The sequence below is a fragment of the Sminthopsis crassicaudata genome, chromosome 6, assembly GCF_048593235.1.
Source record: "Sminthopsis crassicaudata isolate SCR6 chromosome 6, ASM4859323v1, whole genome shotgun sequence".
Classification (NCBI taxonomy): domain Eukaryota; kingdom Metazoa; phylum Chordata; class Mammalia; order Dasyuromorphia; family Dasyuridae; genus Sminthopsis; species Sminthopsis crassicaudata.
The window spans coordinates 250,279,230-250,301,101 of record NC_133622.1 but is presented as its reverse complement, the minus strand read 5'-3'; the positions used below and the strand labels follow the sequence as shown (position 1 = coordinate 250,301,101).

The 21,872-nt window shown below is 61.8% G+C and overlaps 1 protein-coding gene across 1 annotated transcript; it reads left to right on the top strand.

Moving 5' to 3' along the window:
• Positions 1 to 929: 929 nt before the first annotated feature.
• On the top strand, positions 930 to 21,650 carry ATG2A (autophagy related 2A). The gene is made up of 41 exons (XM_074276399.1): positions 930 to 1,158; positions 2,990 to 3,152; positions 3,224 to 3,376; positions 3,476 to 3,578; positions 3,774 to 3,912; positions 4,019 to 4,117; positions 4,426 to 4,522; positions 4,606 to 4,752; positions 4,839 to 5,003; positions 5,365 to 5,608; positions 5,689 to 5,839; positions 5,937 to 6,029; positions 6,165 to 6,320; positions 7,293 to 7,536; positions 7,642 to 7,738; positions 7,850 to 8,012; positions 10,749 to 10,891; positions 10,966 to 11,111; positions 11,205 to 11,365; positions 11,792 to 11,942; positions 12,018 to 12,217; positions 12,298 to 12,378; positions 12,458 to 12,564; positions 12,644 to 12,736; positions 13,579 to 13,649; positions 13,930 to 14,006; positions 14,490 to 14,660; positions 14,939 to 15,065; positions 15,162 to 15,409; positions 15,503 to 15,711; positions 15,968 to 16,103; positions 16,473 to 16,670; positions 17,078 to 17,179; positions 17,606 to 17,690; positions 19,029 to 19,176; positions 19,278 to 19,350; positions 19,718 to 19,800; positions 20,015 to 20,136; positions 20,264 to 20,418; positions 20,720 to 20,872; positions 20,987 to 21,650. The coding sequence occupies exons 1-41, from the start codon at positions 988 to 990 to the stop codon at positions 21,221 to 21,223; spliced, it is 5,862 nt and encodes a 1,953-aa protein (XP_074132500.1). The 5' UTR covers positions 930 to 987; the 3' UTR covers positions 21,224 to 21,650.
• The last annotated feature ends 222 nt before the right edge of the window (positions 21,651 to 21,872 follow it).

The following is a 21,872-nucleotide window of genomic DNA, read 5'->3' as shown; positions in this document are numbered from 1 at the left end:
GGAATTAAGGTCCAATCTGTCCTTTATGATTCCAAGCCCAGAACCCGGGGCCTCCCCCATCGCGCCTCTGGGACCCGCCCCGCCCCCTCCCCCATAGCGCCCCTGGGACCCGCCCCGCCCCCTCCCCCATTGCGCCTCTGGGACCCGCCCCGCCCCCCCCCCATCGCCTCTGGGACCCGCCCCCGTCCCTTCTCTGGGTGCCTCAGTTTCCTCAGCCCCCCCTCCCACTGGAAGCTCCCGGGGACCCTGCCCAGCCAAGCCCACCACAGCGGGGGGGGGGGCGCCCCCCAACTCTTATCTCAGGGCACACCTGGCCCCCCTCCCCGCAGCCTCCAACTCAAGCAGTTTGCCTGGGGTGCAATGCTCCGCCTCCCCCCTCCCCCTCACTCTCCCACTGCCCCGTCCTCTGCTCCAGGCTGGTCCCCAAAACTTGGGGTCCTCGGGGGGGAGGGTGCGGGGCCAAGCTCAAGTCCCAGGTCTCTCTTATTACTCGAGGGACCGAGACAAAGTCCTTCCTTCCCTCTCCCCGAGCCGCAGTTTCCCCATCTGTAAAAAAGTGAGCGTCGGATAGGAAACTGGGGCTACGATCCCATTTAGCTACAGAAGGGTAGACACTGTCCCTTTAACTCATGAGCTTGAAGCTGGGAGGTGGGGCGGACATGCACATGCGCATTGCGCCTCGGGACTTATTTCTCGAGCTCAGCCGTCACGCGACCTTGTTTGCCCCAATTCGGAAAGTTCAAGACATCTAAGACCGAGGGCAACGCGCAGGCGCAGTTCGTCATTACGAGACCTATGTCGCTCCGCGAGAAACTGGGGCTCTTTCCGGCGCCCCGCCCATACGACCAATCAACGCGTCTCGCTCTCCGGGCCGACCAATGGCAGCGAGGCGGGGTGTGGCCTGGCGCCGGGTTGAGCGGCGGGCCGAGCCGGGGGCTAGAGTGAGCGGCGCGGCCGGCTGCGAGCGCAGGCGGGCGGATCCCGGCCATGTCGCGCTGGTTGTGGCCGTGGTCGAGCTGCATGAAGAAACGCGCCTGCCGCTACCTGCTGCAGCACTATCTGGGCCACTTCCTGCAGGAGCGGCTAAGCTTGGAGCAGCTCAGCCTGGACCTGTACCAGGGCAGCGGCGGGCTGCGGGACATCCACCTGGACGTGTGGGTGAGCGGCCGGGGTCGGCGCCGGGACCCGGAGGGGCTGGAGCGGGGACGGGGAGCGCCGGGCGCCCGGGCCCGCCGGGGCTCCCATTGCACGGATGGGGCAAAACGAGGCCCGACGGAGTCCCGGAGCCGCGGCCCAGGCTGCCCCGGCCGGGCTCGGGAGGCAGAGGGACGGCGGGGGGAGGAAGCCTTCCCCGGGCAGACAAAGCTCAGCCCCCGCCAAGAGGTGCGGGGAAGGGGCCCGGGACTGAGGAGGAGGGGGACGCGCGGCTGGGGAGGAGGGCAGAGCTGAAATCAGACGCCCCCTCCCCATTAGAACTCTGGAGAGAGGGGTCTGTGGCTGAGGGGAGCGGCCCCAGCCCAGAGGAGGAAGGGTGAAGGAGAGAGGTCCCGGGGCTGGAGAAGCGAGACCCCCACGTCAGCTTTCCTCCATCAGAATTGGGGCTGGGGGCTGGGGCTGGGGGGGAGCGGGGAAGGGACCTTCAAATCCCACCCCCAGGGACTGGTGGTTATGGGGCTCTGGGCACCCCCTTCCCCCAAGGGCTCAGGGGAGGGGGCGCCGGGCCGGCCACCCCCGCGTCCAGTCCCATGTCCCATGTCAACAACAGCTCCGTCAGCTCTTGTTGATCAACATGCCCGGGACTGTTTGGCAACAGTTGTCACTTCCGGCCGGGCAGGGGCCTCCTTCTGGGAGCAGAGCCTGGCCAGCAGGGGCGGGGGGAGGGCAGGACCCCCTCAGTGGGGGGGGGCAGGGACGGGCTTAGGAGCCGGACCGGTGATTCATGGCTCAGCTGACCCCAGCACCGGGAAGAACTACAAATTACAGGCTTGGGACACTGCCCCCGCCCGGCCCAGCGCCTCAGGAAGCTTTGATTCGGGGCTACCCTGGGCCTGGCGGCTGAGTCAGGGGGCTCCCTGGCAGGGCATGGGAACGGAGGGGGCGCCCTGAAGGATCATGGGAGGCTGGGAAAAGAGGTCAGAGAAACTGACCAGACCTGGGGCTGAAGGAGGACCCTCGGATTTATGGGGCTCCCTGGGAGATAAGCGGCAGGGACAGCCCCAGCTGCTGCTCAGAAGGGGAGACTTCTGCATCTGACCTGTGACCTCAGCAGCTGGGCTGGTCCCATGCCCGCCCCTCCCCTGGGATTGGCAGGCTGGGACCTTAAGTTAGTGGACCACGGCTCCTCCCCTTCCCCAGAGCCCAAGAAAACAAGGGCTGGGCCCCCCCCTCACTCTGGCCCCCCAGGACCCTCTCCCTGTGCCCCCCCCGACCATCACTCTGGCTTTGCCAGGTCAGAAGTTGCCTCTACTTTGTGGGTTGGGGGGTCTTTGGGAGGCAGCCATGGACCCGCCCACCAGGGGAGGAAAGGAGGGTCAGAACAGGCTTGGCCAGGACCCCAGGGAGAGTTGTCCATGGCTGGGTGCTGCCCCCCTCCCTGTATCCCTCTGCCCTCCAAAGTGATCTGAGAAGGGAGTGGTCGGGCAGGGGTGGGAGGCAGCCCCGGGGCTTTAGGGCCTGCCCTGCCCTCCTCCCCCACCTTTGTAACTCAGTTTCCCCCTTTGTTAAGTGGGAGTGATAATCCCCTGGTGGTTAGGTCCTGCTGAGCCCCTCCCAGGCCCCAGGCTTTAGGCCTGGCCCTTTGTCCCTGGCCAGGACTCCCTGGGGCCCCATGACCCAGTTGGGACTGGCTGCTTCCTTCTCCAGCTCATTTTGCAGATGAGTAAACTGAGGCACAGTGAAGTGACTTGTCCCGGGGGCAAGACTGGGGAGTGGGACCCGGCCCCTCCCCGCCCCTCACTCTGCCTTGGCCCCGGCGCCCCTCTGTTCCTAGTCTGTGAACGAGCTGCTCGAGTCTGTGGAATCGCCCCTGGAGCTGGTCGATGGCTTCGTGGGCTCCATCGAGGTGGCGGTGCCCTGGGCCGCCCTCCTCACCGACCACTGCACCATGCAGGTGTCCGGCCTGCAGCTCACCCTGCGGCCGCGGAGCGGGCAAGGTGAGGCCGGGGCGGCGGGCCGGGGGCTGGGGGTTCTGGGAGGTCTCGGTCCTGACGCCCGCTTCCCACAGTGCCTGGGACGGCCGAATCCCAGAGCTGGACGTCCTGCATGACCACCAGCCTGCAGCTGGCTCAGGAGTGCCTTCGCGAGGGCCCCCCCGAGCCCTCCGAGCCCCCCCAGCCCCTGGAGGGCCTGGAGATGTTCGCCCAGACCATCGAGACAGGTGAGCGCCTGGCCGTCCCCCCCACCCCTGCTCCTGGCTTCTGTGAGCCAGAGTTCCTGAGCTTGGGTGGGCCTAACCCCGGCCTCTTCCGCCCCCCAGTGCTTCGGAGGATCAAGGTGACCTTTCTGGACACCATCGTGCGGGTGGAACACACTCCAGGTGGCGGAGACAGCGGCATGGCGGTGGAGATCCACATTCAGAGGTGGGCAGCACGCAGGGAGGGACCGGAAGCCCCCAGCTCCTTTCCGAGGCTCCCCCCTCCCCCCTTTGCCCTCCCTTTCCTTTCCCCACGGGGAGCGGGAGCCCCTCTTGGCCGGGGTCTCCATTGGCGCCCCCAGCACGGGCCCGGCACCAGCGCCAGTCCCTGCCTGATCTGGGGCCGTTCTCGTCCCCCCAGACTGGAATACTGTGACGAGGCCGTGCGGGACCCGAGCCAGGCTCCCCCCGTGGATGTACACCAGCCCCCCGCCTTCCTGCACAAGCTGCTGCAGCTCTCTGGTGTCAAGCTTCACTACGAAGAGTGTCCCCCTCCTCAGGTGGGAGCAAGCTCTGGAGGGGGGATGGGCCCTGGGGTAGAGGGGGGGGGAACGGAACCACCAAGGGCGGAGGGCAATCCTCCTGACCTCTGACCTCTACTTCCAGGAAGAGTCCCCCGGCCCCCCCTTGCAGATTGGCAGCTGCTCCGGGTACATGGAGCTGACCGTAAAACTGAAGCAGAACGAGGCCTTTCCTGGGCCCAGGGTAGGGAGCTGGGGCTGCTCTGGGGGAGGGGGGGAGCTGAAGCAGGACAGCTGAGGGGTCCCGGTGCCGGGGCAGAGCTGGGCCTCCTGACGCTTCCCAGGAGTCGGGGGTGGGGGGTGGAAGGGGTCTGGAGGCTTCTGGGAAAGGAGGGGGCCACTGGGATAGGAAGTAGGTTGGGAGCATTTCTTCACTGGGACTGAGACAGAAGGGCCGGGTTCCGCCTTTGGGCGGAGGCCAAAGCTCCACGGGCCCCTCCCTCCTTCGCCCTGACACCGGCGCCCCCCACTGACCAGACTTTCGCCCGGCAGATGGAGGTGTCGGGGCAGCTAGGCTGCCTGCACTTGCTCCTGGCCCCCCAGCATCTCCTGCAGCTGCAGGACCTCCTCAGTGCCCTCAGCCTAGCAGGTGAGCCCCCAGCCCAAGCCGGGGAGGGGGGTCCAGGCCGCCTGGCGGGCGGGAGCCTGAGCCGTCTCCTCTGCACTCCCCAGACACGGAGGGGCTGTCGGAGAAGGTGAACAAGAACCGCCCCCTCAGGGCTGAGGACTTGCGGCTTATCGAGCAGGACCTGAGCCAGCAGCTCCAGGGGGGCGGCCCGACGCTCTCCTCGGACCCTCTGGTGGGCATGGACAGCACAGGTACGGGCCAGGAGCCTGCGCTGGCCGGGGCGGGGGAGGGAGCCCGGGACCCCCTCTGAGCCGCCCGCCCCCTCTCCCCCGCCCAGATCTCTTCTTCTCCATGGCTGCTCTGACTAGCAGCGTGACGTCCGCCCGCTCTGTCTCCGAGCTTTCCCTCACTGATGTGGAGCTGGGCTCGTCCCTGCACAGCGAAGGGACCCCCCGGCGCCCCCACACCCACCCTGCCCTCCACGGTCTCAACCGCCTGCCTGGTGAGGGAAGGAGGCGTGGGGCCTTTGCCCAGAGGGCTGGGGGCGGTCCCCAAGCAGCAGTTCTAGGGCCAGACTTACCAGGGGGCGTGGGGTGGAGTACGGAAGGGCCTCCCCAAGTCCGTCTGTGCGGCTGGGTATCATCCTCTAGGGCTTTGAACAAATGAGCGTTTGTGGGAGAACTTTTGATTGATCACATTAAAGGGGGAACGCTTGGGGTGGTGGAAGGCACACCAGGGTTACCCCAGATACACAGAGGTGAGTGAGGGGGAGGGCGGAGGATCCCGGCCCTGCTGGGAAGTGTGAGGGGGACAGGCCCTCATTCCCCTCCTCCCCTGCCTCCTGTCCCACTCTCTTCCTGCAGGTAAGGCAGCGGCCCCCATCCCCCCAGAGAGCCTGCGCCCAGAGTCTCTGCTAAAAGTGACCCTGGGCGGAATGACGCTGACAGCCCTGCAGCAGCCCCCCGGGACCCCCCCCAGCTGCCCCCCTGACCTCGCTGCCCGATTCTTTGCCGAGTTTGACGCTGCCAAAGAGGGACCCTTTGGGTCCCGGGACTTTCACCACCTCCGGCCCCGCTTCCAGAAGGCCTGTCCCCGAAGCCACGTGAGGTATGGCGGCCGTGGCGGTCTGGCCTGGGCTGGGTGGCGGGCCGAGCCGACGGCCGAGACCCGAACCTTGGATCTTGCAGGCTAACGGGCTCTGCGGTGCAGCTGAGCTGGGAGCAGCGCGGAGGGGCCGGCGGCAGGGCCCGGGCTTTTAGCACTGACCTGCTCTTTGGGCAGCTGGAGGTGCTGGAGTGTCTGTGGCCTGAAGGGGCAGCTGAGCCCGAATACACAGAGGTGAGTGAGGGGGAGGGCGGAGGATCCCGGGCCTGCTGGGAAGTACGAGGGGGCTGCCAGGCCCTCACTCCCCGCTCCCCTGCCTCCTGTCCCACAGCTCCTGAGCTTCCCCAACGGCTCCGGCTTCGGGGCCTCAGCCCGCCCCTGTGCACACCTGCGCTACATCCAGACCCAGCGGCGGATCCCCAAGGTAAGGGAGGAGGGACCCCTCCGGCTGTAGACTTCCCCATTAGCAGAACGAAGTTTGGGCTTCTGACTTCTTCCAGGCCTGTGCCCGGCACGCCTTCCCTCTAAACCTGTGTCCTTCCATCTTTGCCCCCGATAGAGCCACCCCCGGCGGGCGGCCTCGTGCCTCTGTACCTCTGACTTGTCCTTGGAACTGGCTGAGTTCCAATCTGACGTGGAGCTGGGGGCTCTGGACCGGCTCGGGGCGCTCTTCCATCTTGCCACCACCCCGATGGCCCGGGAGCAGGGCCTGCTGGTGAGCCAGCCCGGAGGAGACGGATTTGGGAGGAGGGTCGGGGAAAAAGGGGACCAGAGGGAGGAGGGCAGGGGAAAAGGATCGGGAGCTCAAAGCAGTCAGTCAGGCAGCAAACTCACTAGCTGCCCTTGAGGAAGCTCTGGAAGCTGGGGAAGGAAACGGAACAAGATGGGCTCTAAGAAGCAGAGGAGAGGTGGGAGGTGTCCCAGGCCTGGGCCCAGTGAAAAAGAGCTTTCCTGAGTAAAGAAGTGGGTGGAAGAGAGGTCTCAGTTTCCAGCGTTTTGTTGGCTCGGGCTGGACCCTGCCGGGGAGGGGAAAGAGCCTGGCTTTCTCAGCTTCTGAGGTCATTGGAGGTCCTAGCCAAGAAGGCTTGGATCTTCGGATCCCCTGTAAAGGCAGGCAGGCTTTTGGAGGCCTCCAGAGTCCAGCCTCCTGATTTTTCGGGCGAGGGAACGGGCCCGAGTTGTTCAGGGATTGCCTGGGGTTCCCTGGGCAGCCCCAGCTCCTGCTGTTGCCAGCCCACGGTCTCAGCGAAGGGTGGGAGCTGAGCAGCCATGCCTCCTGACCAAGGTTCAGTAGCAAAGAACATCTGCACATGAGGCTCGGGGTTAAAATTCTGCTTGTGTTAACGTGGTCCTGCGTGGCTCAGTCACTTCGCTGAAAAGTAGGGAGGAGTTCGAACTTGAGCCTCTGAGGCCTCAGGACCTGATCCTGGTGCCCATCTCCTGCTGCTCCCTCTCATTCTCTTGGCAGAGGACCCTGTGAAAGCAGAGCCAGGGACATTCTCTCTCTGTGGGGGACAGAATGGGGGTGGCCCCACCCTGTGCCTCAGTTTCCTCATTGGTAAAATGGAAGGACAATCACAGTTTCTAGTCTCAGGACCATGTCAGGCAAGAAGCCCCGCCCCACTCCCCCAAAGTAGGGAGGAGGCAGGGGATGGCATGAGCCCTTTTGAGCTTCATCTTTCTCCAGGGTGAACCTCCTTGTACCGTGGAGCGCCAGACGGTCCTGCGGGTCGTGGCCCCTCACGCCACCCTTCGGCTGCGATTCCCCATCCCTGACCTGCGCCCAGAGCGCAACCCTTGGGCAGGCCGGGCCGTGCGGGAGGAACTTCTCCGCCTCGAGCTGACGGACCTCGATTTTCAGTCTGAGCTGAGCCATGGCCCCAGCCCCCAGGCCCCCACCCGCTTGGAGCTGACCTGCAGTGACCTGCATGGTAGGCGAGCCTCAGAACCCACCCCATTCCCTCCCAAAGCTTTGACCCAGACTCAAACACAGCTGTGACCAGCCCTCCCTCCTTCCTTCCCCTGTCCCAATGTAGCAACTTACGAAGACAGAGAGAAGCCTGCTGTCCCCTGCCTTCGAGTTTCCAAGATCCTGGATCCCCAGGGCCCCAACCGCAAATACGTCCTCCCCAAGTAAGTGTGGGGGGATCCCCCAGCAGAGCAGACCGTGGGGGTGGGGGTGAAGGTGTTGCGTCTGGGAAATCTGTGCTCCCATTCCCCAGTAACAGCCCTGCTCCCTGGCAGGGCAGTGGTGACCCTAAACCCCCAGTATAGCAGCTCCCAGTGGGACCTGGTACTGGAAAAAGGGGAAGAAGTGGAGCTGTCATCAGCTGAGAGCCCCTGTGAGTTGCGCCAGCCTGAGCCTTCGCCCTTTTCCTCCAAGAGGACCATGTATGAGACTGAGGAGGTGAGAACCCACTCCTGCCCCACCTTGCTTTTCCCAGAAGGTGAGGATTGTTGGAGCTGGAGAGTGGGGGGCATCCCGCCCCTCCACTTACCCTGACAGTGAGAGGGTTACTTACCACTCCAGAGTCAGGTCCCAGAGACCTGTTTGAATTGTCTTAGGATGAGAGCAGAGAGAAAGAGAGATTGATTACCTGTGGTGCAGAGGGACAGCCAAACTGGGCAGGCCTACAGACTTCCTGAAGTCCTCCTGTCAAATGTCACATCATATCAGCCAGCATTTATTAAGAACTACTATGTATTGGGTCAGGTGCTGGGGATACAGAGAGAAAACAGTCTCTCTTCTCAGGGAACTCCCAGCCTGGCAGGGGAGATAATCTCCACTTTATTTTGTTGATCTTATCTCAGAAGTCATCAGATAGTTTGAGGGGGCTTGGGAGGGGTTTCTCATAGAAAGTGACTCTTTAGTTGAAATGGAAATCTGGATTGAGGTGGGTGTCCCAGGTCTGGAAATGCCCAAGGCCAAGAAAGTAGGGCAAGGAAGTGGCCATAAGCCTCTTTCTCTGAATGCTGGAAAAGGAGGAAAGGCATTTTGCACTTAATTCTGGAAGTGAGAGAGCAGGAGTTGAAGAAAATCCCTTTTGTGGCTGGATGCAGGAAGGATAGGAGTAGGCAGAGACTTGAAGCAGTCTGACCCCCAGCAGCAACTGCAGTAGTCCAGTATGAGTGGGTGGGAGTCTGTCTGCCTCAGTTTGGGGCTGGGTCAGGGGCGAGAGGTTGCAATCTAGGAGAGATGTTAGAGAGGTGAAAACTGCCAGAAATACATGCAGAAATGCATGGCCTACGAAATTTTTCTACGAAAAGGTGTTACACAGGTGAAATCTGCCAGAGATGTTTGCAGAGGTGAAATATACAAGAGATGTTAGACAAGTGAAATATACAGAAGATGTTGCAGAGGTGAAATCTGCCAGAGATGTTAGAGAGGTGAAATATACAAGAGATGTTAGACAAGTGAAATATACAGAAGATGTTGCAGAGGTGAAACCTGTCAGAAATATATGTAGAAGCGAAATCTACAAAAGATGTTGCAGAGGTGAAATCTGCCAGAGATGTTAGAGAGGTGAAATCTGCCATAAATATATGTAGAGGTGAAATGCACTAAAGTTACACAGGTGAAATCTGACAGATGTTTGCAGAGGTGAAATATTCAAGAGATGTTAGAGAGGTGCAATCTGTCAGAAATATATGTAGAAGTGAAATCTACAAAAGATGTTGCAGAGGTGAAATCTGCCTTCTAAAGATGTTACACAGGTGAAATCTGCCAGAGATGTTTGCAGAGGTGAATTATACAACTGATATTAGAGAGGTGAAATCTGCCAGAAGTAGATGTAGAAGTGAAATCTACAAAAGATAGCAGAGGTGAAATCCACAGGCCTTAAGGTCATCTTGGATTTGAGGGATGAGAGAGGAGTCCAGGGTGAATCTAGGAGGATGAGCTTGTTCTCCACAGTAATGTTGAGGGGGAGGGGTTAGAGGGAAAGATAATGAGGTCACTTTAGGACTGACTGAGTTTAGGATGTCTCCTGATATCCAGAGTCATCAGAAAGACAATTGGAGATTGAAGATCAGCAGAGAGGCTGGGGCCCAGGAGAGGGAGATAGGAAAGTAATTAGTGTAGATATGGTCATTGAGTCAATGGGAGCAGTATGGAGAAGAGTGAGTCCAGAACAGATCCCTGTGGTTGGAGTAGGAGACAGAGGAGTGGTCAAAAAGGAAGGAGGAGAACCAGGAAAGAGTCCGGGGGGGGGGGGGGATGTCCCAGAAACCTCAAGAGAGTGACTAACAGCATCCAGGACTGCTGGATTTAATTTGGATTTAAGAGTGAGAACTGCACTGGAGGGTTGGGAGGTGGGAGAGGGAATAAGCATCTCTATGGCACCTACTGTATGCCAGGCCCTGTGCTAAAGCATTTTACAAATCTAATCTCATTTGATTGTTACAGCAGTCGTGCAAGATAGGTGAGGTTATTGCCTCCGTGGGGCAAACAGCCTTGCTCCGGTCAGGGAGGCAGCAAGATTTGAACTTGGGTCTTTCTGGGCTCTATGGGCAGTGGCGCCCTCTTGTATGTAGTCCAGTTTGCCCGGGATGTGGACGTGTCGAAGGGTTGAGTCAGAAGCTTCCTGCAGCTTGGCGTGCAAGGCCTTGAGTGCCAGGGCCTAGAGCTCTGTAGGTGGTGGGGAACCACAGAGGGGATTCTGAGCCCCAGAACACTGACTCCTTAGTGGGTCATTGAGAAGAGAGTTTGCACAGAGACGTGGATTGGAGGAGGGATGAATGGAGCAGAGGCTTGTTGAGGCCATTGGGGCCTGAGATCGGCTTCCGGGAGTATGCGGAAGGGGGCTCCGTGGGAGGCCCCGTCCGTGGCATCAGACTAGGCTGGTGGGGACAGGCCGGAAAATTGGCCATCCAGCTTCTACTTGAAGCCCTGTAGTGACAGGGAGCTCACTCCTCGCAGTCCATCCCACTTTGGTTCGATTGGGGTTGTCAGGAAGCAGGCCCTGGGTTGCCTCTTCAGCCCAGCCACTTTTGGGCAGATCATTTAATCCCTGTCCCATTGGGACTCGGCCTTTAACCTTATCCCCCAAAGACTACAATGGGCTAGTGGAGCTCCTGGCAGAACCTCCCTGCCAGACGAGCTTACAGATCACCACTGATCTTCGGGGAATCCTCCGGCCCCCAGATGGTGATTCCTGGTGATCCTGAGGAGATGGGAGAATTCCAGAGCCGGACGTTGGCCCTGTCCCGCTGCAGCCTGGAGCTGACCCTGCCCAGTGCCCACGTTTTCCTGCCCAGCAAGGAGTTCTACGAGAGCATCTACAACAGGTGAGGCCAGCACCCGGGGGCACGGCAGGGGGGGTCCCTGCTCCTCTCACCCCGCTACCCTTCCCTCCCCCCAGGATCAATAACGACCTGCTCATGTGGGAGCCCGGAGATCTGCTCCCCGACCGTGGCCCTGCGGCTTCCGCGGCCGCCCCTGGCTTCCCTGGGCCCGCCACCTTCTGGCAGGAGGACTTCAAGATGTGCAAATCCGCCTTCAAACTGGGTATGCAGGTGTAGCTTCCACCCTTCTTAGGCTGAGGATGCTGGGAGGGAGGGCCTGGCCCCTGGTGACCCCAGCCCCGCTCTCTCTGCCCAGACTCGGACTCCGACGATGAAGATGCACACTTCTTCTCGGTGGATGAGTCGGGGGTCCCACAGCCCCCTGCGCCAGAGCCGCGGAGTCCCCGCGCCCAGAGCACTTTCTCCACTCTGGTGACGGTGCTGAAGGGGCGTATCACCGTTCTGTGTGAGGCCAAGGTGAGTGGGGGAGGGGCGTGGGATGAGCACCCCTTAGGCAGCGCTCCAGGAGGCTCTAACCCACGGTAGAAGGGGGGGCTTTGTAGCAAGGGGGCAGTGCAGCTTGAACCAGGCGAGGAGAGGCAGCAGAGGTGAGGCTGTGTGTGTTTGGGAGAAGCTCTCAGTCAGGGCAGAGACTGGGGGGGGCAGGATGGTGTAGGGCCTCGAATGCCGAGCAAAGGAGTTGAAAGCAGAGGGAGCTGTTCCTGGGCAGAGGCCTCCTTCCTGGGCCTCCTCCGAGAGTTTCCAGCCAGAAAGGACGGGGTTGTCTCAGCCCGTTTTACAGATGAATTTCAGACCTGGGAGAAGCTGCATAGGTTAGGGCCTGGAGCCCATCTGGGGGGGGGCGGAAGGCCCACGGCTCACTCAGGCCCTGTCCCCTCCTAGGGGGAGGGTGGGAAGAAGCTGGACAACTGCCACGGGGAGCTGGTCCTCGATGTGACCCAGGGCACCATCTTCAGCGTCTCCCAGTATCTGGGCCAGCCGGGGCTCGGCTACCTCTGCCTGGAGTCCGAGAAGGCGGCCCTCTACCACCGAGGTACGGGGACGCCCCGGGCTGGGGGAGGGGACAGGGGAGCAGGGCGCCCCTCTCTAAGGCTCTGCCTCCCCACAGCTGTCGTGGACGACTACTTGCTGCCCACCCGCCTCGAGGTGCCCAGCTTCACCCCGCCCGCCCAGCTGGCCCCGACCATCTACCCCTCGGAGGAAGGGGTGACGGATCGGGGGTCCGCGGGCCGCAAGGGCCAGGGCCAGGGGCCTCGTATGCTCTCCACGGCTGTCCGCATTCATCTGGACCCCCAGAAGAACGTCAAGGTACTGCTCCACCCTGATCTGTGCCCAGGAGCCGCCCCCCAGGCCCATCCCACTCTGACCATGTATTTGCCCTCCTCCAGGAGTTCCTGGTGACGCTTCGGCTCCACGGAGCCACCCTTCGCCACCGCATGGCCCTGCCCAACCAAAGCTGGCACTGCCAGGTGAGTGGGGGGTAGGTGACGGGGCTGCTCTGAGCCCCTGCTGCCCTCCCCCCCTCACTCCCTTTTCCCTGCTCTGTAGCTCCTGGATTTCTTGGATGTTTTGGACGACCCCATCCTTGGCTTCCTGCCGCCCACGGTCATCACCGTCCTGCACACACACCTGTTCTCCTGCGCCGTTGACTACAGGTACCCGGGGTTCAGGGCCGCCGTTGCCCGGGGTCCGCGCTGCTACGATTGTAACTGATGTCTGTCCCCCTCCCCCCAGGCCTCTCCACCTTCCAGTGCGTGTCCTCATCACTGCAGAGACTTTCACCCTCTCTAGCAACATCATCATGGATACCTCCACCTTCCTGCTCAGGTGGCTGGCCCTGCCACCATGCTCCTCCCTCCCTGGGCTGCTGGAGCCAGGCTCTGGTCTTATAGTGGCCCGAAGGGGCCGTCGCAGAGCTCCCGGGGGCTGAGTCCGCCAGAGTCGGCGCCCTGTCTGGTGGAGGGGGGCTCTGAGCCCGCTGCGTGTGGGGCCCCGATGGTGGTTGTGGCAGATTAGCACTTCAGGCCATTTCTTGAGCACCGCTTGGGGCCAGGAAGCTCTTTCTCCCAGAAGCCCCTGTTCTGCCCCGGCCTGGGAAGCTCTCGTCTCCAGCCAGCCTTCCCGGCAGCTGCCACGTCAGCTCCTCTCCTTGGGCTTGGGGGCAGTCCCAGGGACATCAAGCAAGGACCCAAGGGGTTTTCTCCCCATTGCTTGGTCCGTCTTGGGTGGATATTCTCACTAGGATGGGGCTGTCCAGCAGACCTAAGGCCCCACGGTGGGACAGAGAGGGCTGTTTGCCCCTGCTCCATCTCCTGCCCTTGCCCCTTCCTGCCTCCTAAGGCCATCCTCTGCTCTCTGCCTCCCTCCATGTAGGTGGCCAACCACGGGCCCTCATTAAGGGAGAGCCAGGAGGGATGGGGAGCCTGGGATTAGGGGGGCTCAGGAATGTCACGGGGAAAGAAGGTGGTGTTTGAGCCAGCGGATAGAGAGGAGGTACTGCAGGCAGAAGGCACAGCCCGGGCAAACACCTGGAGTTGGGAGATATCGCCAGGGAGGCCAGATGGGTCAGGCTGGGCAGGGCCAAAGACCCTAGAAGTGACGGGGCTGCTGGAGGCTATTGTACCCCGCCCCCCCTTCCCTCCTTCATTTGGCTCCATCTCCCCTGCCAGGTTTATCCTCGACGATTCCGCCATCTACCTGTCCGACAGGTGTGGGAGTGAGCCCCTCGATCTGCGGAAAGGTGAGAGGCTCAAGAGGTGGGGGAGGGGGCTTGAGGACAGCTTTTCCAATTCTCAACTCCAGACCCCCGCTCAGGGCGCCTCCTTTCCTCAGTCCTGTGTATCATGGGCCTGTATCTGGGGCTCCCTGCCAAGCCTCCCTCCAGCAGGGCTCACTCCTCCAGAGGCTCTGCACACCATGGGTGTTTAATGTTTGCTGAACGAACAGTGGAACCTCTCTGCGGTGAGAGAGGGGGCTGTCCTGCCCAGGCTGGCTGAGCCCCTCCCTCAATTTCCCTGCAGATTATGTCTGCGTTCTGGACGTGGATCTGCTGGAGCTTGTGATCAAGACCTGGAAGGGCAGCACTGAGGGCAAACTGGTGAGCAGCAGCACGTGGGGCCCAGACATCCCCTCCACCTGCCCCCAACCCCCATCCGGGAGATGCTGGGGCCCGGAGCTGAGAGCAAGGTGAAGGAAGCTCAGGGTGGGAGGTGGGCCTGGGGCAGCCCTCTGCGACCGCCGAGTCGGTGGCCCCGTCCCTCACAAGGGAGAGCAAAGGTCAGGGGCCAAGCTCAGGCGATCCCACAGGCTGGGAAATTCGGCCATTGTGGGGCGGCCCCTCCCCCTGGAGGACCCCAGAATCTGAGAAGGGGTCATGAGCTCCCAGCAGCCCCCAAGGCCCTTCCTGGCTGGTTAGAAGTCATCCCAGATGAGAAAACTGGCCCAGAGAAAGGGACCCCTGGGCTCCTACAGCAAGCATGTGGTGGCCAGGGGCGCTCCTGCCTCCACCCCCCAGCTCTGCCCAAGCTTTGGGGAGACCCTGCTGGGTCAGGCCACCTCCTGAGTGCCCTCCCCCCCACAGAGCCAGCCCCTCTTTGAACTGCGGTGTTCCAACAACGTGGTACATCTGCACAGCTGCGCCGACTCCTGCGCCCTGCTGGTCAACTTGCTGCAGTACGTGGTGGGCTCTGGGGATCTGCACCCCCCGGCCCGGCCCCCCAGCCCCACTGAGATCGCCGGCCAGAAGGTTCAGGTGAGGGGCGGATATTGCGGTGGCGCCTGCTCTGGTGATGTGGACGAGGTGGGCCCAAGGGGAGAGCGGCACGGGGTCCCGGGCCCTTCTCGCCTCGGCTCTGCCAAGGTTGGCTGCAGGTCCTTGCGGTAGGAGGCGTCTGTTGGGGAGTGGGCCTTAGGGATCACGTGGGCCGGCCCCCTCTGCCCCTTGGGCATCTCTGGATCCGCCCTAGCGGGGCTTGCTCGTGGGGAGCTTTCCCACCTTCCTTCTGTTCACCCCTTCGCTCTCCCCCCCAGCTCTCAGAGAGCCCGGCTTCCCTGCCCTCCTGCCCCCCGGCTGAGACTGCCCTTATCAATCAGCGGGACCTGACGGATGCCCTCATTGATACAGAGCGGAGCCTGCGGGACCTGGCCCTGCCTCCAGGTACAGGCTGGGGCAGGCGGCCAGCGGCGTGGGGCGGATTGTGCCCCACCGGCGGCGCTACCCAGCTGTCCGTCCCCTGCTTTTCTGTCCCTGCAGGCGGTGAGCCCTTGCGGCAGGCCTCTCCTGTATCTGTTTACCTGTTCCCAGGTGAGGGGGGTGGGGCCCAGCCCCCTCCACCCTCTGATAGTGCCTCTGAAAGCAGCCTTGGAGTCAAAGAGGAGGAGGTGGAGGAGGAAGAGGAGGAAGAAGAAGAGGAGGAGGAAGAGGAGGAGGAGGATGGAGATGGGGATGCCCTGGACAGCGATGAGTTCTGCATCCTGGATGCCCCTGGTCTTGGCATACCTGTGCGTGCCTGGGAGGGGCAGAGCCATCAGGGACTTGAAGGAGAGCGGGGGGCTCGGTCATCCTGCCCCGCTCAGTCTGTTCTCTCTCTCCAGCCCCGAGACGGCGAGCCAGTAGTGACGAAGCTACAGCCTGGCTCGATCACGGTCCGGGACGGGCACTTCTCTCGCCCCCTGGGCAGCACGGACCTGCTGCGAGCGCCTGCCCACTTCCCCATGCCCACCAACCGCCTGGTGCTACGGGAGGTCTCTCTGATCTGGCACCTTTACGGGGGCCACGATTTTGGTCCTCACCACAGCCACAGGTAAGGGCGGCGGCACGTCTCCCATGCCCTCTGAGGCGGCCGTGCGGTCGGGCTCAGGGAGGTCCCAGGATCACTCACGGGGGTGTCTGGGCCCACCATGTAGCTCCTAGGAACCTGGGACAGCCCCCAGGGTCTGCAGCGTCTGGAATAGGCAGAGCTGTTCCTGGAGTAGCCTTGGCCACCCACTGAGCTAAGTCTTAGCTGTGTCCTTGCACTTAACAGGTGCTTAGTCAATGATTTCCCTCCTTCCTGGCAGGACGAAAGCCGGCCTCTCGGGTCCCCGGGGCTCGCCGTCTCGGTGCTCTGGGCTCAATAGGCCCCAGAACTCCTGGCGCACGCAGGGCGGTAGTGGCCGGCAGCACCACATCCTCATGGAGATCCAGCTCAGCAAGGTAAGGGCAGGGGAGGCTCAGGGTCCCCAGCTGAGAAGCCCTTTACAGATAGGGAAACTGAGCACCTGGCGCCGCAGGTCTGGAGTTAGGGGACACTTGAGAGATTTTACAGATGAGAATGGGGAGTCCCAGGGGGGTAATTGTGGCCCAGGGTCATCCAGACCCACTATCCAAAGCCCCCTGGGGCCGACCTGGCCAGCGTGCTGACCAAGGGACAACAACGGAAGCGCCGCGAGTCGGGCTGATTTTTACCACTTTGTGCCTCTCAGGAGCGTAGCACAGTACTTGGCACAGCCGTAAATGCTTGCAAGTCACCAAGTGGTGTCTGTGTGTGTCTGTGTCTGTGCGTGCCGCTCCCCGTCCCCCAAGGTGAGCTTCCAGCATGAGACTTACCCAACAGAGAGAGCGCCAGCCCCCGGCGCCGAGTTGGGGGAGCAGCCCCTGGCCCGCCAGGTGTTCATCGTCCAGGAGCTGGAGATTCGGGATCGCCTGGCCTCCTCCCAGATCAACAAGTTCCTTTACCTCTACACAAGCGAGAAGATGCCCCGGCGGGCTCATTCTAACATGGTATGGGGCGGGAGCCCCCGGAATCTGCATGGGGGGTGGAGGGTGGGCGGTGAGAGCCACACGGGCTTCTCCTGACGGTGAAGAATCCGAACACCGTCGTTTGGGGCTGGAAGGGGCACAGGGGCCGTTGAGGCAGGAGACTTGTGCAGGATCTCGCAGCTGAGTTCACGTCTGACTAATGCTGGGACCGAGGTCTTCAGTGGGAAATTGGCAGTCTCCAGAGGAAGCCCTTTGATTGGACCAGAGTCCTTTCTGTTCAAGGGCCAAAGCGGTGGGCAAGGCTCCCGGGTTCAGGAGCCCAAGTTGGAGCCATGGGCATCGCAGGCAGGAGGCCTTTCAGGAGTCCTCATGGGATTCCAGGTCTAGAGGCGTCTGGGGCAGTGACTTCTTCTCTTCCTCCCCCCCAGCTCACTATAAAAGCCCTCCACGTGACCCCAGAGGCTGGCCTGGGAGGTCCAGAATGTTGTCTCCGAGTTTCCCTCATGCCCCTGCGGCTCAATATTGACCAGGTGAGATTGGCTTTTTCCAGAGAGAGTGAGTGTATATGTGTGAGTTCATGTGGCTGTGCAGGAGTGTACATTTATACACATTTATGTGTGTGCGTGCGTGTGCGTGCGTGTGCGTGTGTGTGTGTGTGCGTGGGTGTGTGTGTGTGCGTGGGTGTGTGTGTGTGCGTGTGTGTGCGTGTGTGTGTGTGTGCGTGTGTGTGTGTGCGTGTGTGTGTGCGTGCGTGTGCGTGCGTGTGTGTGTGTGCGTGTGTGTGTGCGTGCGTGTGTGTGCGTGCGTGTGTGTGCGCGCGTGTGTGCGTGTGCGTGTGTGCGTGTGTGTGTGTGTGCGCGTGCGTGTGTGTGCGTGCGTGTGTGTGTGCGTGCACGCGCGCACGCTGGTCCTTAGCCATTCTACAATCTCTGGGGCTGCCCCCTCATACTTTGCAGGACGCCCTGTTCTTCCTGAAAGATTTCTTCACTAGTCTGGCTGCTGGCATCAACCCTGTCATTCCGATGGACACAGCAACTGAAGGTGAGGCTGGGGCAAAGGGCAGAGGGGGAATGAGGCCTCGAGCTTAGTTCTCTCAGCAACGGAACAGGAGCCGCTCGTTCTTCCAGCTTGTCTCGTGGGCGTTCTCAGAAAGGAGGGATCCCTTTGCAAGGCTTCCTGCAGTAAGGGAGGATTTCATTCAGGAACCCGCTATGGGGACCTGTGGGGGGCCGGGCACTGTGCTGGGCACGGGGGGCACAAGCCACAGGGAGTCTCTGCCCTCCTGGAGCGCCGCCTCCTCAGCATCAGGGTTACACTAGACACGGAGTTACGGGGCAGGGTTCGATGGGCTGGGCTGCACGTGGAAGGTATCACTTTAGCTGGGCTTTGAAGGAAACAAGGAGTTCTGAGAGTTCTAAGAGAGGAAAATGTAGAACGAACGAAAGCCCGGACACAAGAAATAGGGTGGTGAATATGGGGGACAACAAGAAGGTGATTTGCTGGACTGTAAAGCTACATCAGGATGAGGCCGGGCTTGCTACAGGAATTCTGTTTGCTCACAGGTATCTTTTTTTTCCCTGAGGCTGGGGTTAAGTGACTTGCCCAGGGTCACACAGCTAGGAAGTGTTAAGTGTCTGAGGCCAGATTTGAACTCCTGAATTCAGGGCTGGTGCTCTCTCCACTGCGCCCCCTAGCTGTGTATCTTAATGGGAGGACGAGCCCTGTGCTAGTTGTACATCGGCTCTTCCGCAGTGGTACACGTGTCCCACCTGTGAGGATGAGTACTGCGGTAGTTGTGTAGAAATGGTCTGGAGGGTCCCGAATCTGGGAAAGCTCCAGAATAGACCAAGTCCCGGAAGTGCAGGCAGGGAAAAGTAGCACCTCCAAGGCCTTTCCTCCTCCTTCCCTTCTCTTGGCAGCCTGCAGCTGGTACGGCTTGCAGCTGTGGGCTTCACCCAGCCTGGCGATGGGATAGGCAGGGAAGGTTAGAATTAGCTTCCTTTGACAGGAGAGGAAACAAAGCCTGAGGCTTCTCAGAGTGGGGAGCGGATGACCTATGCCTTTGTCTAAGAGCTTTGCCTGTGGCGCAGTGGGGCTGAGTAACTTAGTCTGGCCCGCCCTGTGCTGTGCCCCCCAAGGCCTCTCCTTCTGATCGATGCCCCTCGGGTTCCAGAGGCACGAATGTGGCTTCATGACCAATCTTGATGCTTTTAGCCTCCCATGTTTGAAGTCAGGCAAAGGAGAACCTGATTGCCAAAGATCAAAGTGGGATAAGGAGCAAGGCCAGAGCGGGCCCCAGGGACCTTCCCACTGCCCAGGCTTCTTGGCATCCAGGGGCCTCCCATCACACCCGCGCCGTCTGCTTCCTCTCCTTTCCAGCTCGCCAGGATCCGACCGTCCGGACCAGTGCCGCCCAAGACAAGCTGCCAGAGGGGGCAGAGATGAGCAGTTCTCTGGAGACCACAGTCAGTGAGCAGAGCTCCACATCCACATCTGCAACCTCCACTGAGCAGCCCATTTACTTCAGGTGCTGATTGGGCCTGGGATAGGTGGGAGGGGAACGGAGGGAGGCGGGCCTGCTGGTTCCGGCGTCTCTGAGGGCTCATTCCACACTAAATTCCTCTGCAGGGAGTTCCGCTTTACCTCCGAGGTCCCAATTTGGTTGGATTATCATGGCAAGCACGTCACCATCGACCAAGTGGTGAGTGCTGGAACCCGGGGCCCACGGCCACTTAATGTACGGGTGCATGTAGGGCGGCCTGAAGCGCCCGGTCCCGTCATGATTGAGTAGCTGCGTGGCCCGGGCCCAGTTCTCATATTGAGGGGTGGGTGGGTGGTGCATGGTTTCTGAGGCCCCCTTAATCACCCGCGAGCAAGCCCCATCTTCTTGACTGCTGAGCGATCGGTTGCATCATCTGGGGCAGGGAGGGGGCCGGGACGTGCAGGGAGCAGAAGGCAGTGGTCCTGAGACCTGGTGTCTGATGCCTAGGTGTCCCTCTGGGTCTGGGGGTCTCCTGAGTCCCCCCAGTCCCGGGCTCTGCAACGACCTGCCCACCTCTCCCTCCCAGGGCACCTTCGCTGGGATCCTCATCGGCCTGGCCCAGCTAAATTGTTCAGAGCTCAAGCTAAAACGTCTCTGCTGTCGGCATGGGTGAGCCTTCCCAGCCTCTCCCTGAGATCCCCCATCTCTGGGGTGTTCTTCTCCCCGCCACCCCCTTTGGGAAGCTCTGAGGCTGAAAACGGGCATGAGTCTCCCCCTACCCTGACCACACCGGTACTATGGCTGAGCCTTCCGTGGGAGAGGATGGCCCTTGTTACTCCAGGAAGCCACTCAACTTCCCCCTTTCCCTGTGTTCTGTGGACAGGCTCCTGGGGGTTGACAAGGTGCTGGGCTATGCCCTCAATGAATGGCTCCAGGATATCCGGAAGAACCAGCTGCCGGGGCTTCTGGGAGGCGTGGGCCCCATGCACTCAGTGGTCCAGCTCTGTGAGTGCTGCTTATCCATCGATAGGCCATGTTGGAGGGGCTCTGTGGGACAGCTAAAAACCTTCATTGCACGAGGGTGGGCAAAGCTGGGGGTGAAAGCGCTCTGACCCCGCTCCTCCTGCTCTAGTTCATGGCCTTAGAGACTTGCTGTGGCTTCCTATTGAGCAGTACCGGAGGGACGGACGCCTCATGCGGGGGCTGCAGCGGGGGGCCGCCTCCTTCGGGTCTTCCACAGCTTCAGCTGCCCTGGAGCTCAGCAACCGGCTCGTGCAGGCGATCCAGGTGACCAGATCGGGCGGAGGGGCCTGGCACAGGGCGCTCCCTACCTCTCAGTCCCTCGTGGGGGGCTGCTGACGTAATCGGGTGGGCCTGGATGGCCCTGGGAGTTCTGGCTTGAGATGTTGTCAAGGGCTCGTCGGCCCCGCAAGCACCATAAGAACTCTTGCTTAGAGATGGTGTAAACGAGAGCTGGCGTGGGGGGGGGGCCCGGACCAGAAGCCGCACTGGGGAGGGACGGGGCAGGCCGAGGGCGCGGAGGCCCGGCCCTCTCCGCGTGGCCTCTACCTTCCCCTTCTCCTTCCAGGCAACTGCCGAGACGGTTTATGACATCCTGTCACCGGCCGCCCCGGTCTCCCGCTCGCTTCAGGACAAACGCTCAGCCCGGAAACACCGCAAGGGACAGCAGCCGGCCGACCTCCGGGAAGGCGTGGCCAAGGCCTACGACACCGTGCGAGAGGTACCCCCACAGCCTCCACCTTCTCCTGGGCAGGCCTCCTCCTGGTGCCCCCTCCCCCCAACCTGTTCTGTTGTTCGTTGCCGCTTTATCCCGTGCCCTCCTCTTGCCTCCCAGGGCATCCTGGACACGGCGCAGACCATCTGTGACGTTGCTTCTCGGGGTCACGAGCAGAAGGGGTTGACGGGGGCCGTCGGGGGGGTGATCCGCCAGCTGCCCCCCACCGTGGTGAAGCCGCTCATCTTGGCCACCGAAGCCACGTCCAACTTGCTGGGAGGGATGCGCAACCAGATCCTGCCTGACGCCCACAAGGACCACGCACTCAAGTGGCGGTCAGAGGAGCCACAAGACTGAGGGGGACGATGGGGTCCAGTGCGGGGACGATTGCGTCCTGCGAGTCGTGGGCCTCGGCTCTCTGACCGGTGCGGGGTCTTGGCCACGTGGCTACCAGGGTGGCGCAGGAAGACGCCCCGCTTTGAAACTGAGTCCCCCTGCCCACCCCCCGTCCCCATCCTTAGGGCCTGGGCTGAGGGGTCCTGCCCTGAGGACGAGGAAGGGGCTGGGGGACCGGCCCGGGCCGAGCCCCTGCTGCTGCTGCTGCCGAGCCCCAGGACGCACAGACTTCTCACCCTGGGGTCTTCTCTAGCCAAGTTCCGTGTTCCGCCGGGGGGAGGGCCAGGCCCCGGGACGCACATGTGGTTCCGTGTATCACTTTCTAAGCCCTCGGGAGTGGGGGGCGCGGCTGCTGCATGATGTGAATAAATTGTGCCCATAGCCGCCATCCCCCATTCCTCTTGATGCCCCTCGCCGCGCTAACGCCGAGCCCTTTGTCCTCCCCCCCCCTTTGCTGGCCACACCTGACCTGGGTGGCCATGGACCTGGATCCAGGAAGCCGCCCCTGCCCTTTTGCCCTCGTTCCACCAGAGGGCGCCAGGCGACTTCCCCAGCTCAGTGTCCAGGGCTTGGAAGGGGGTGGGCGCCGGTCCCGAGGATGTTGGACTGG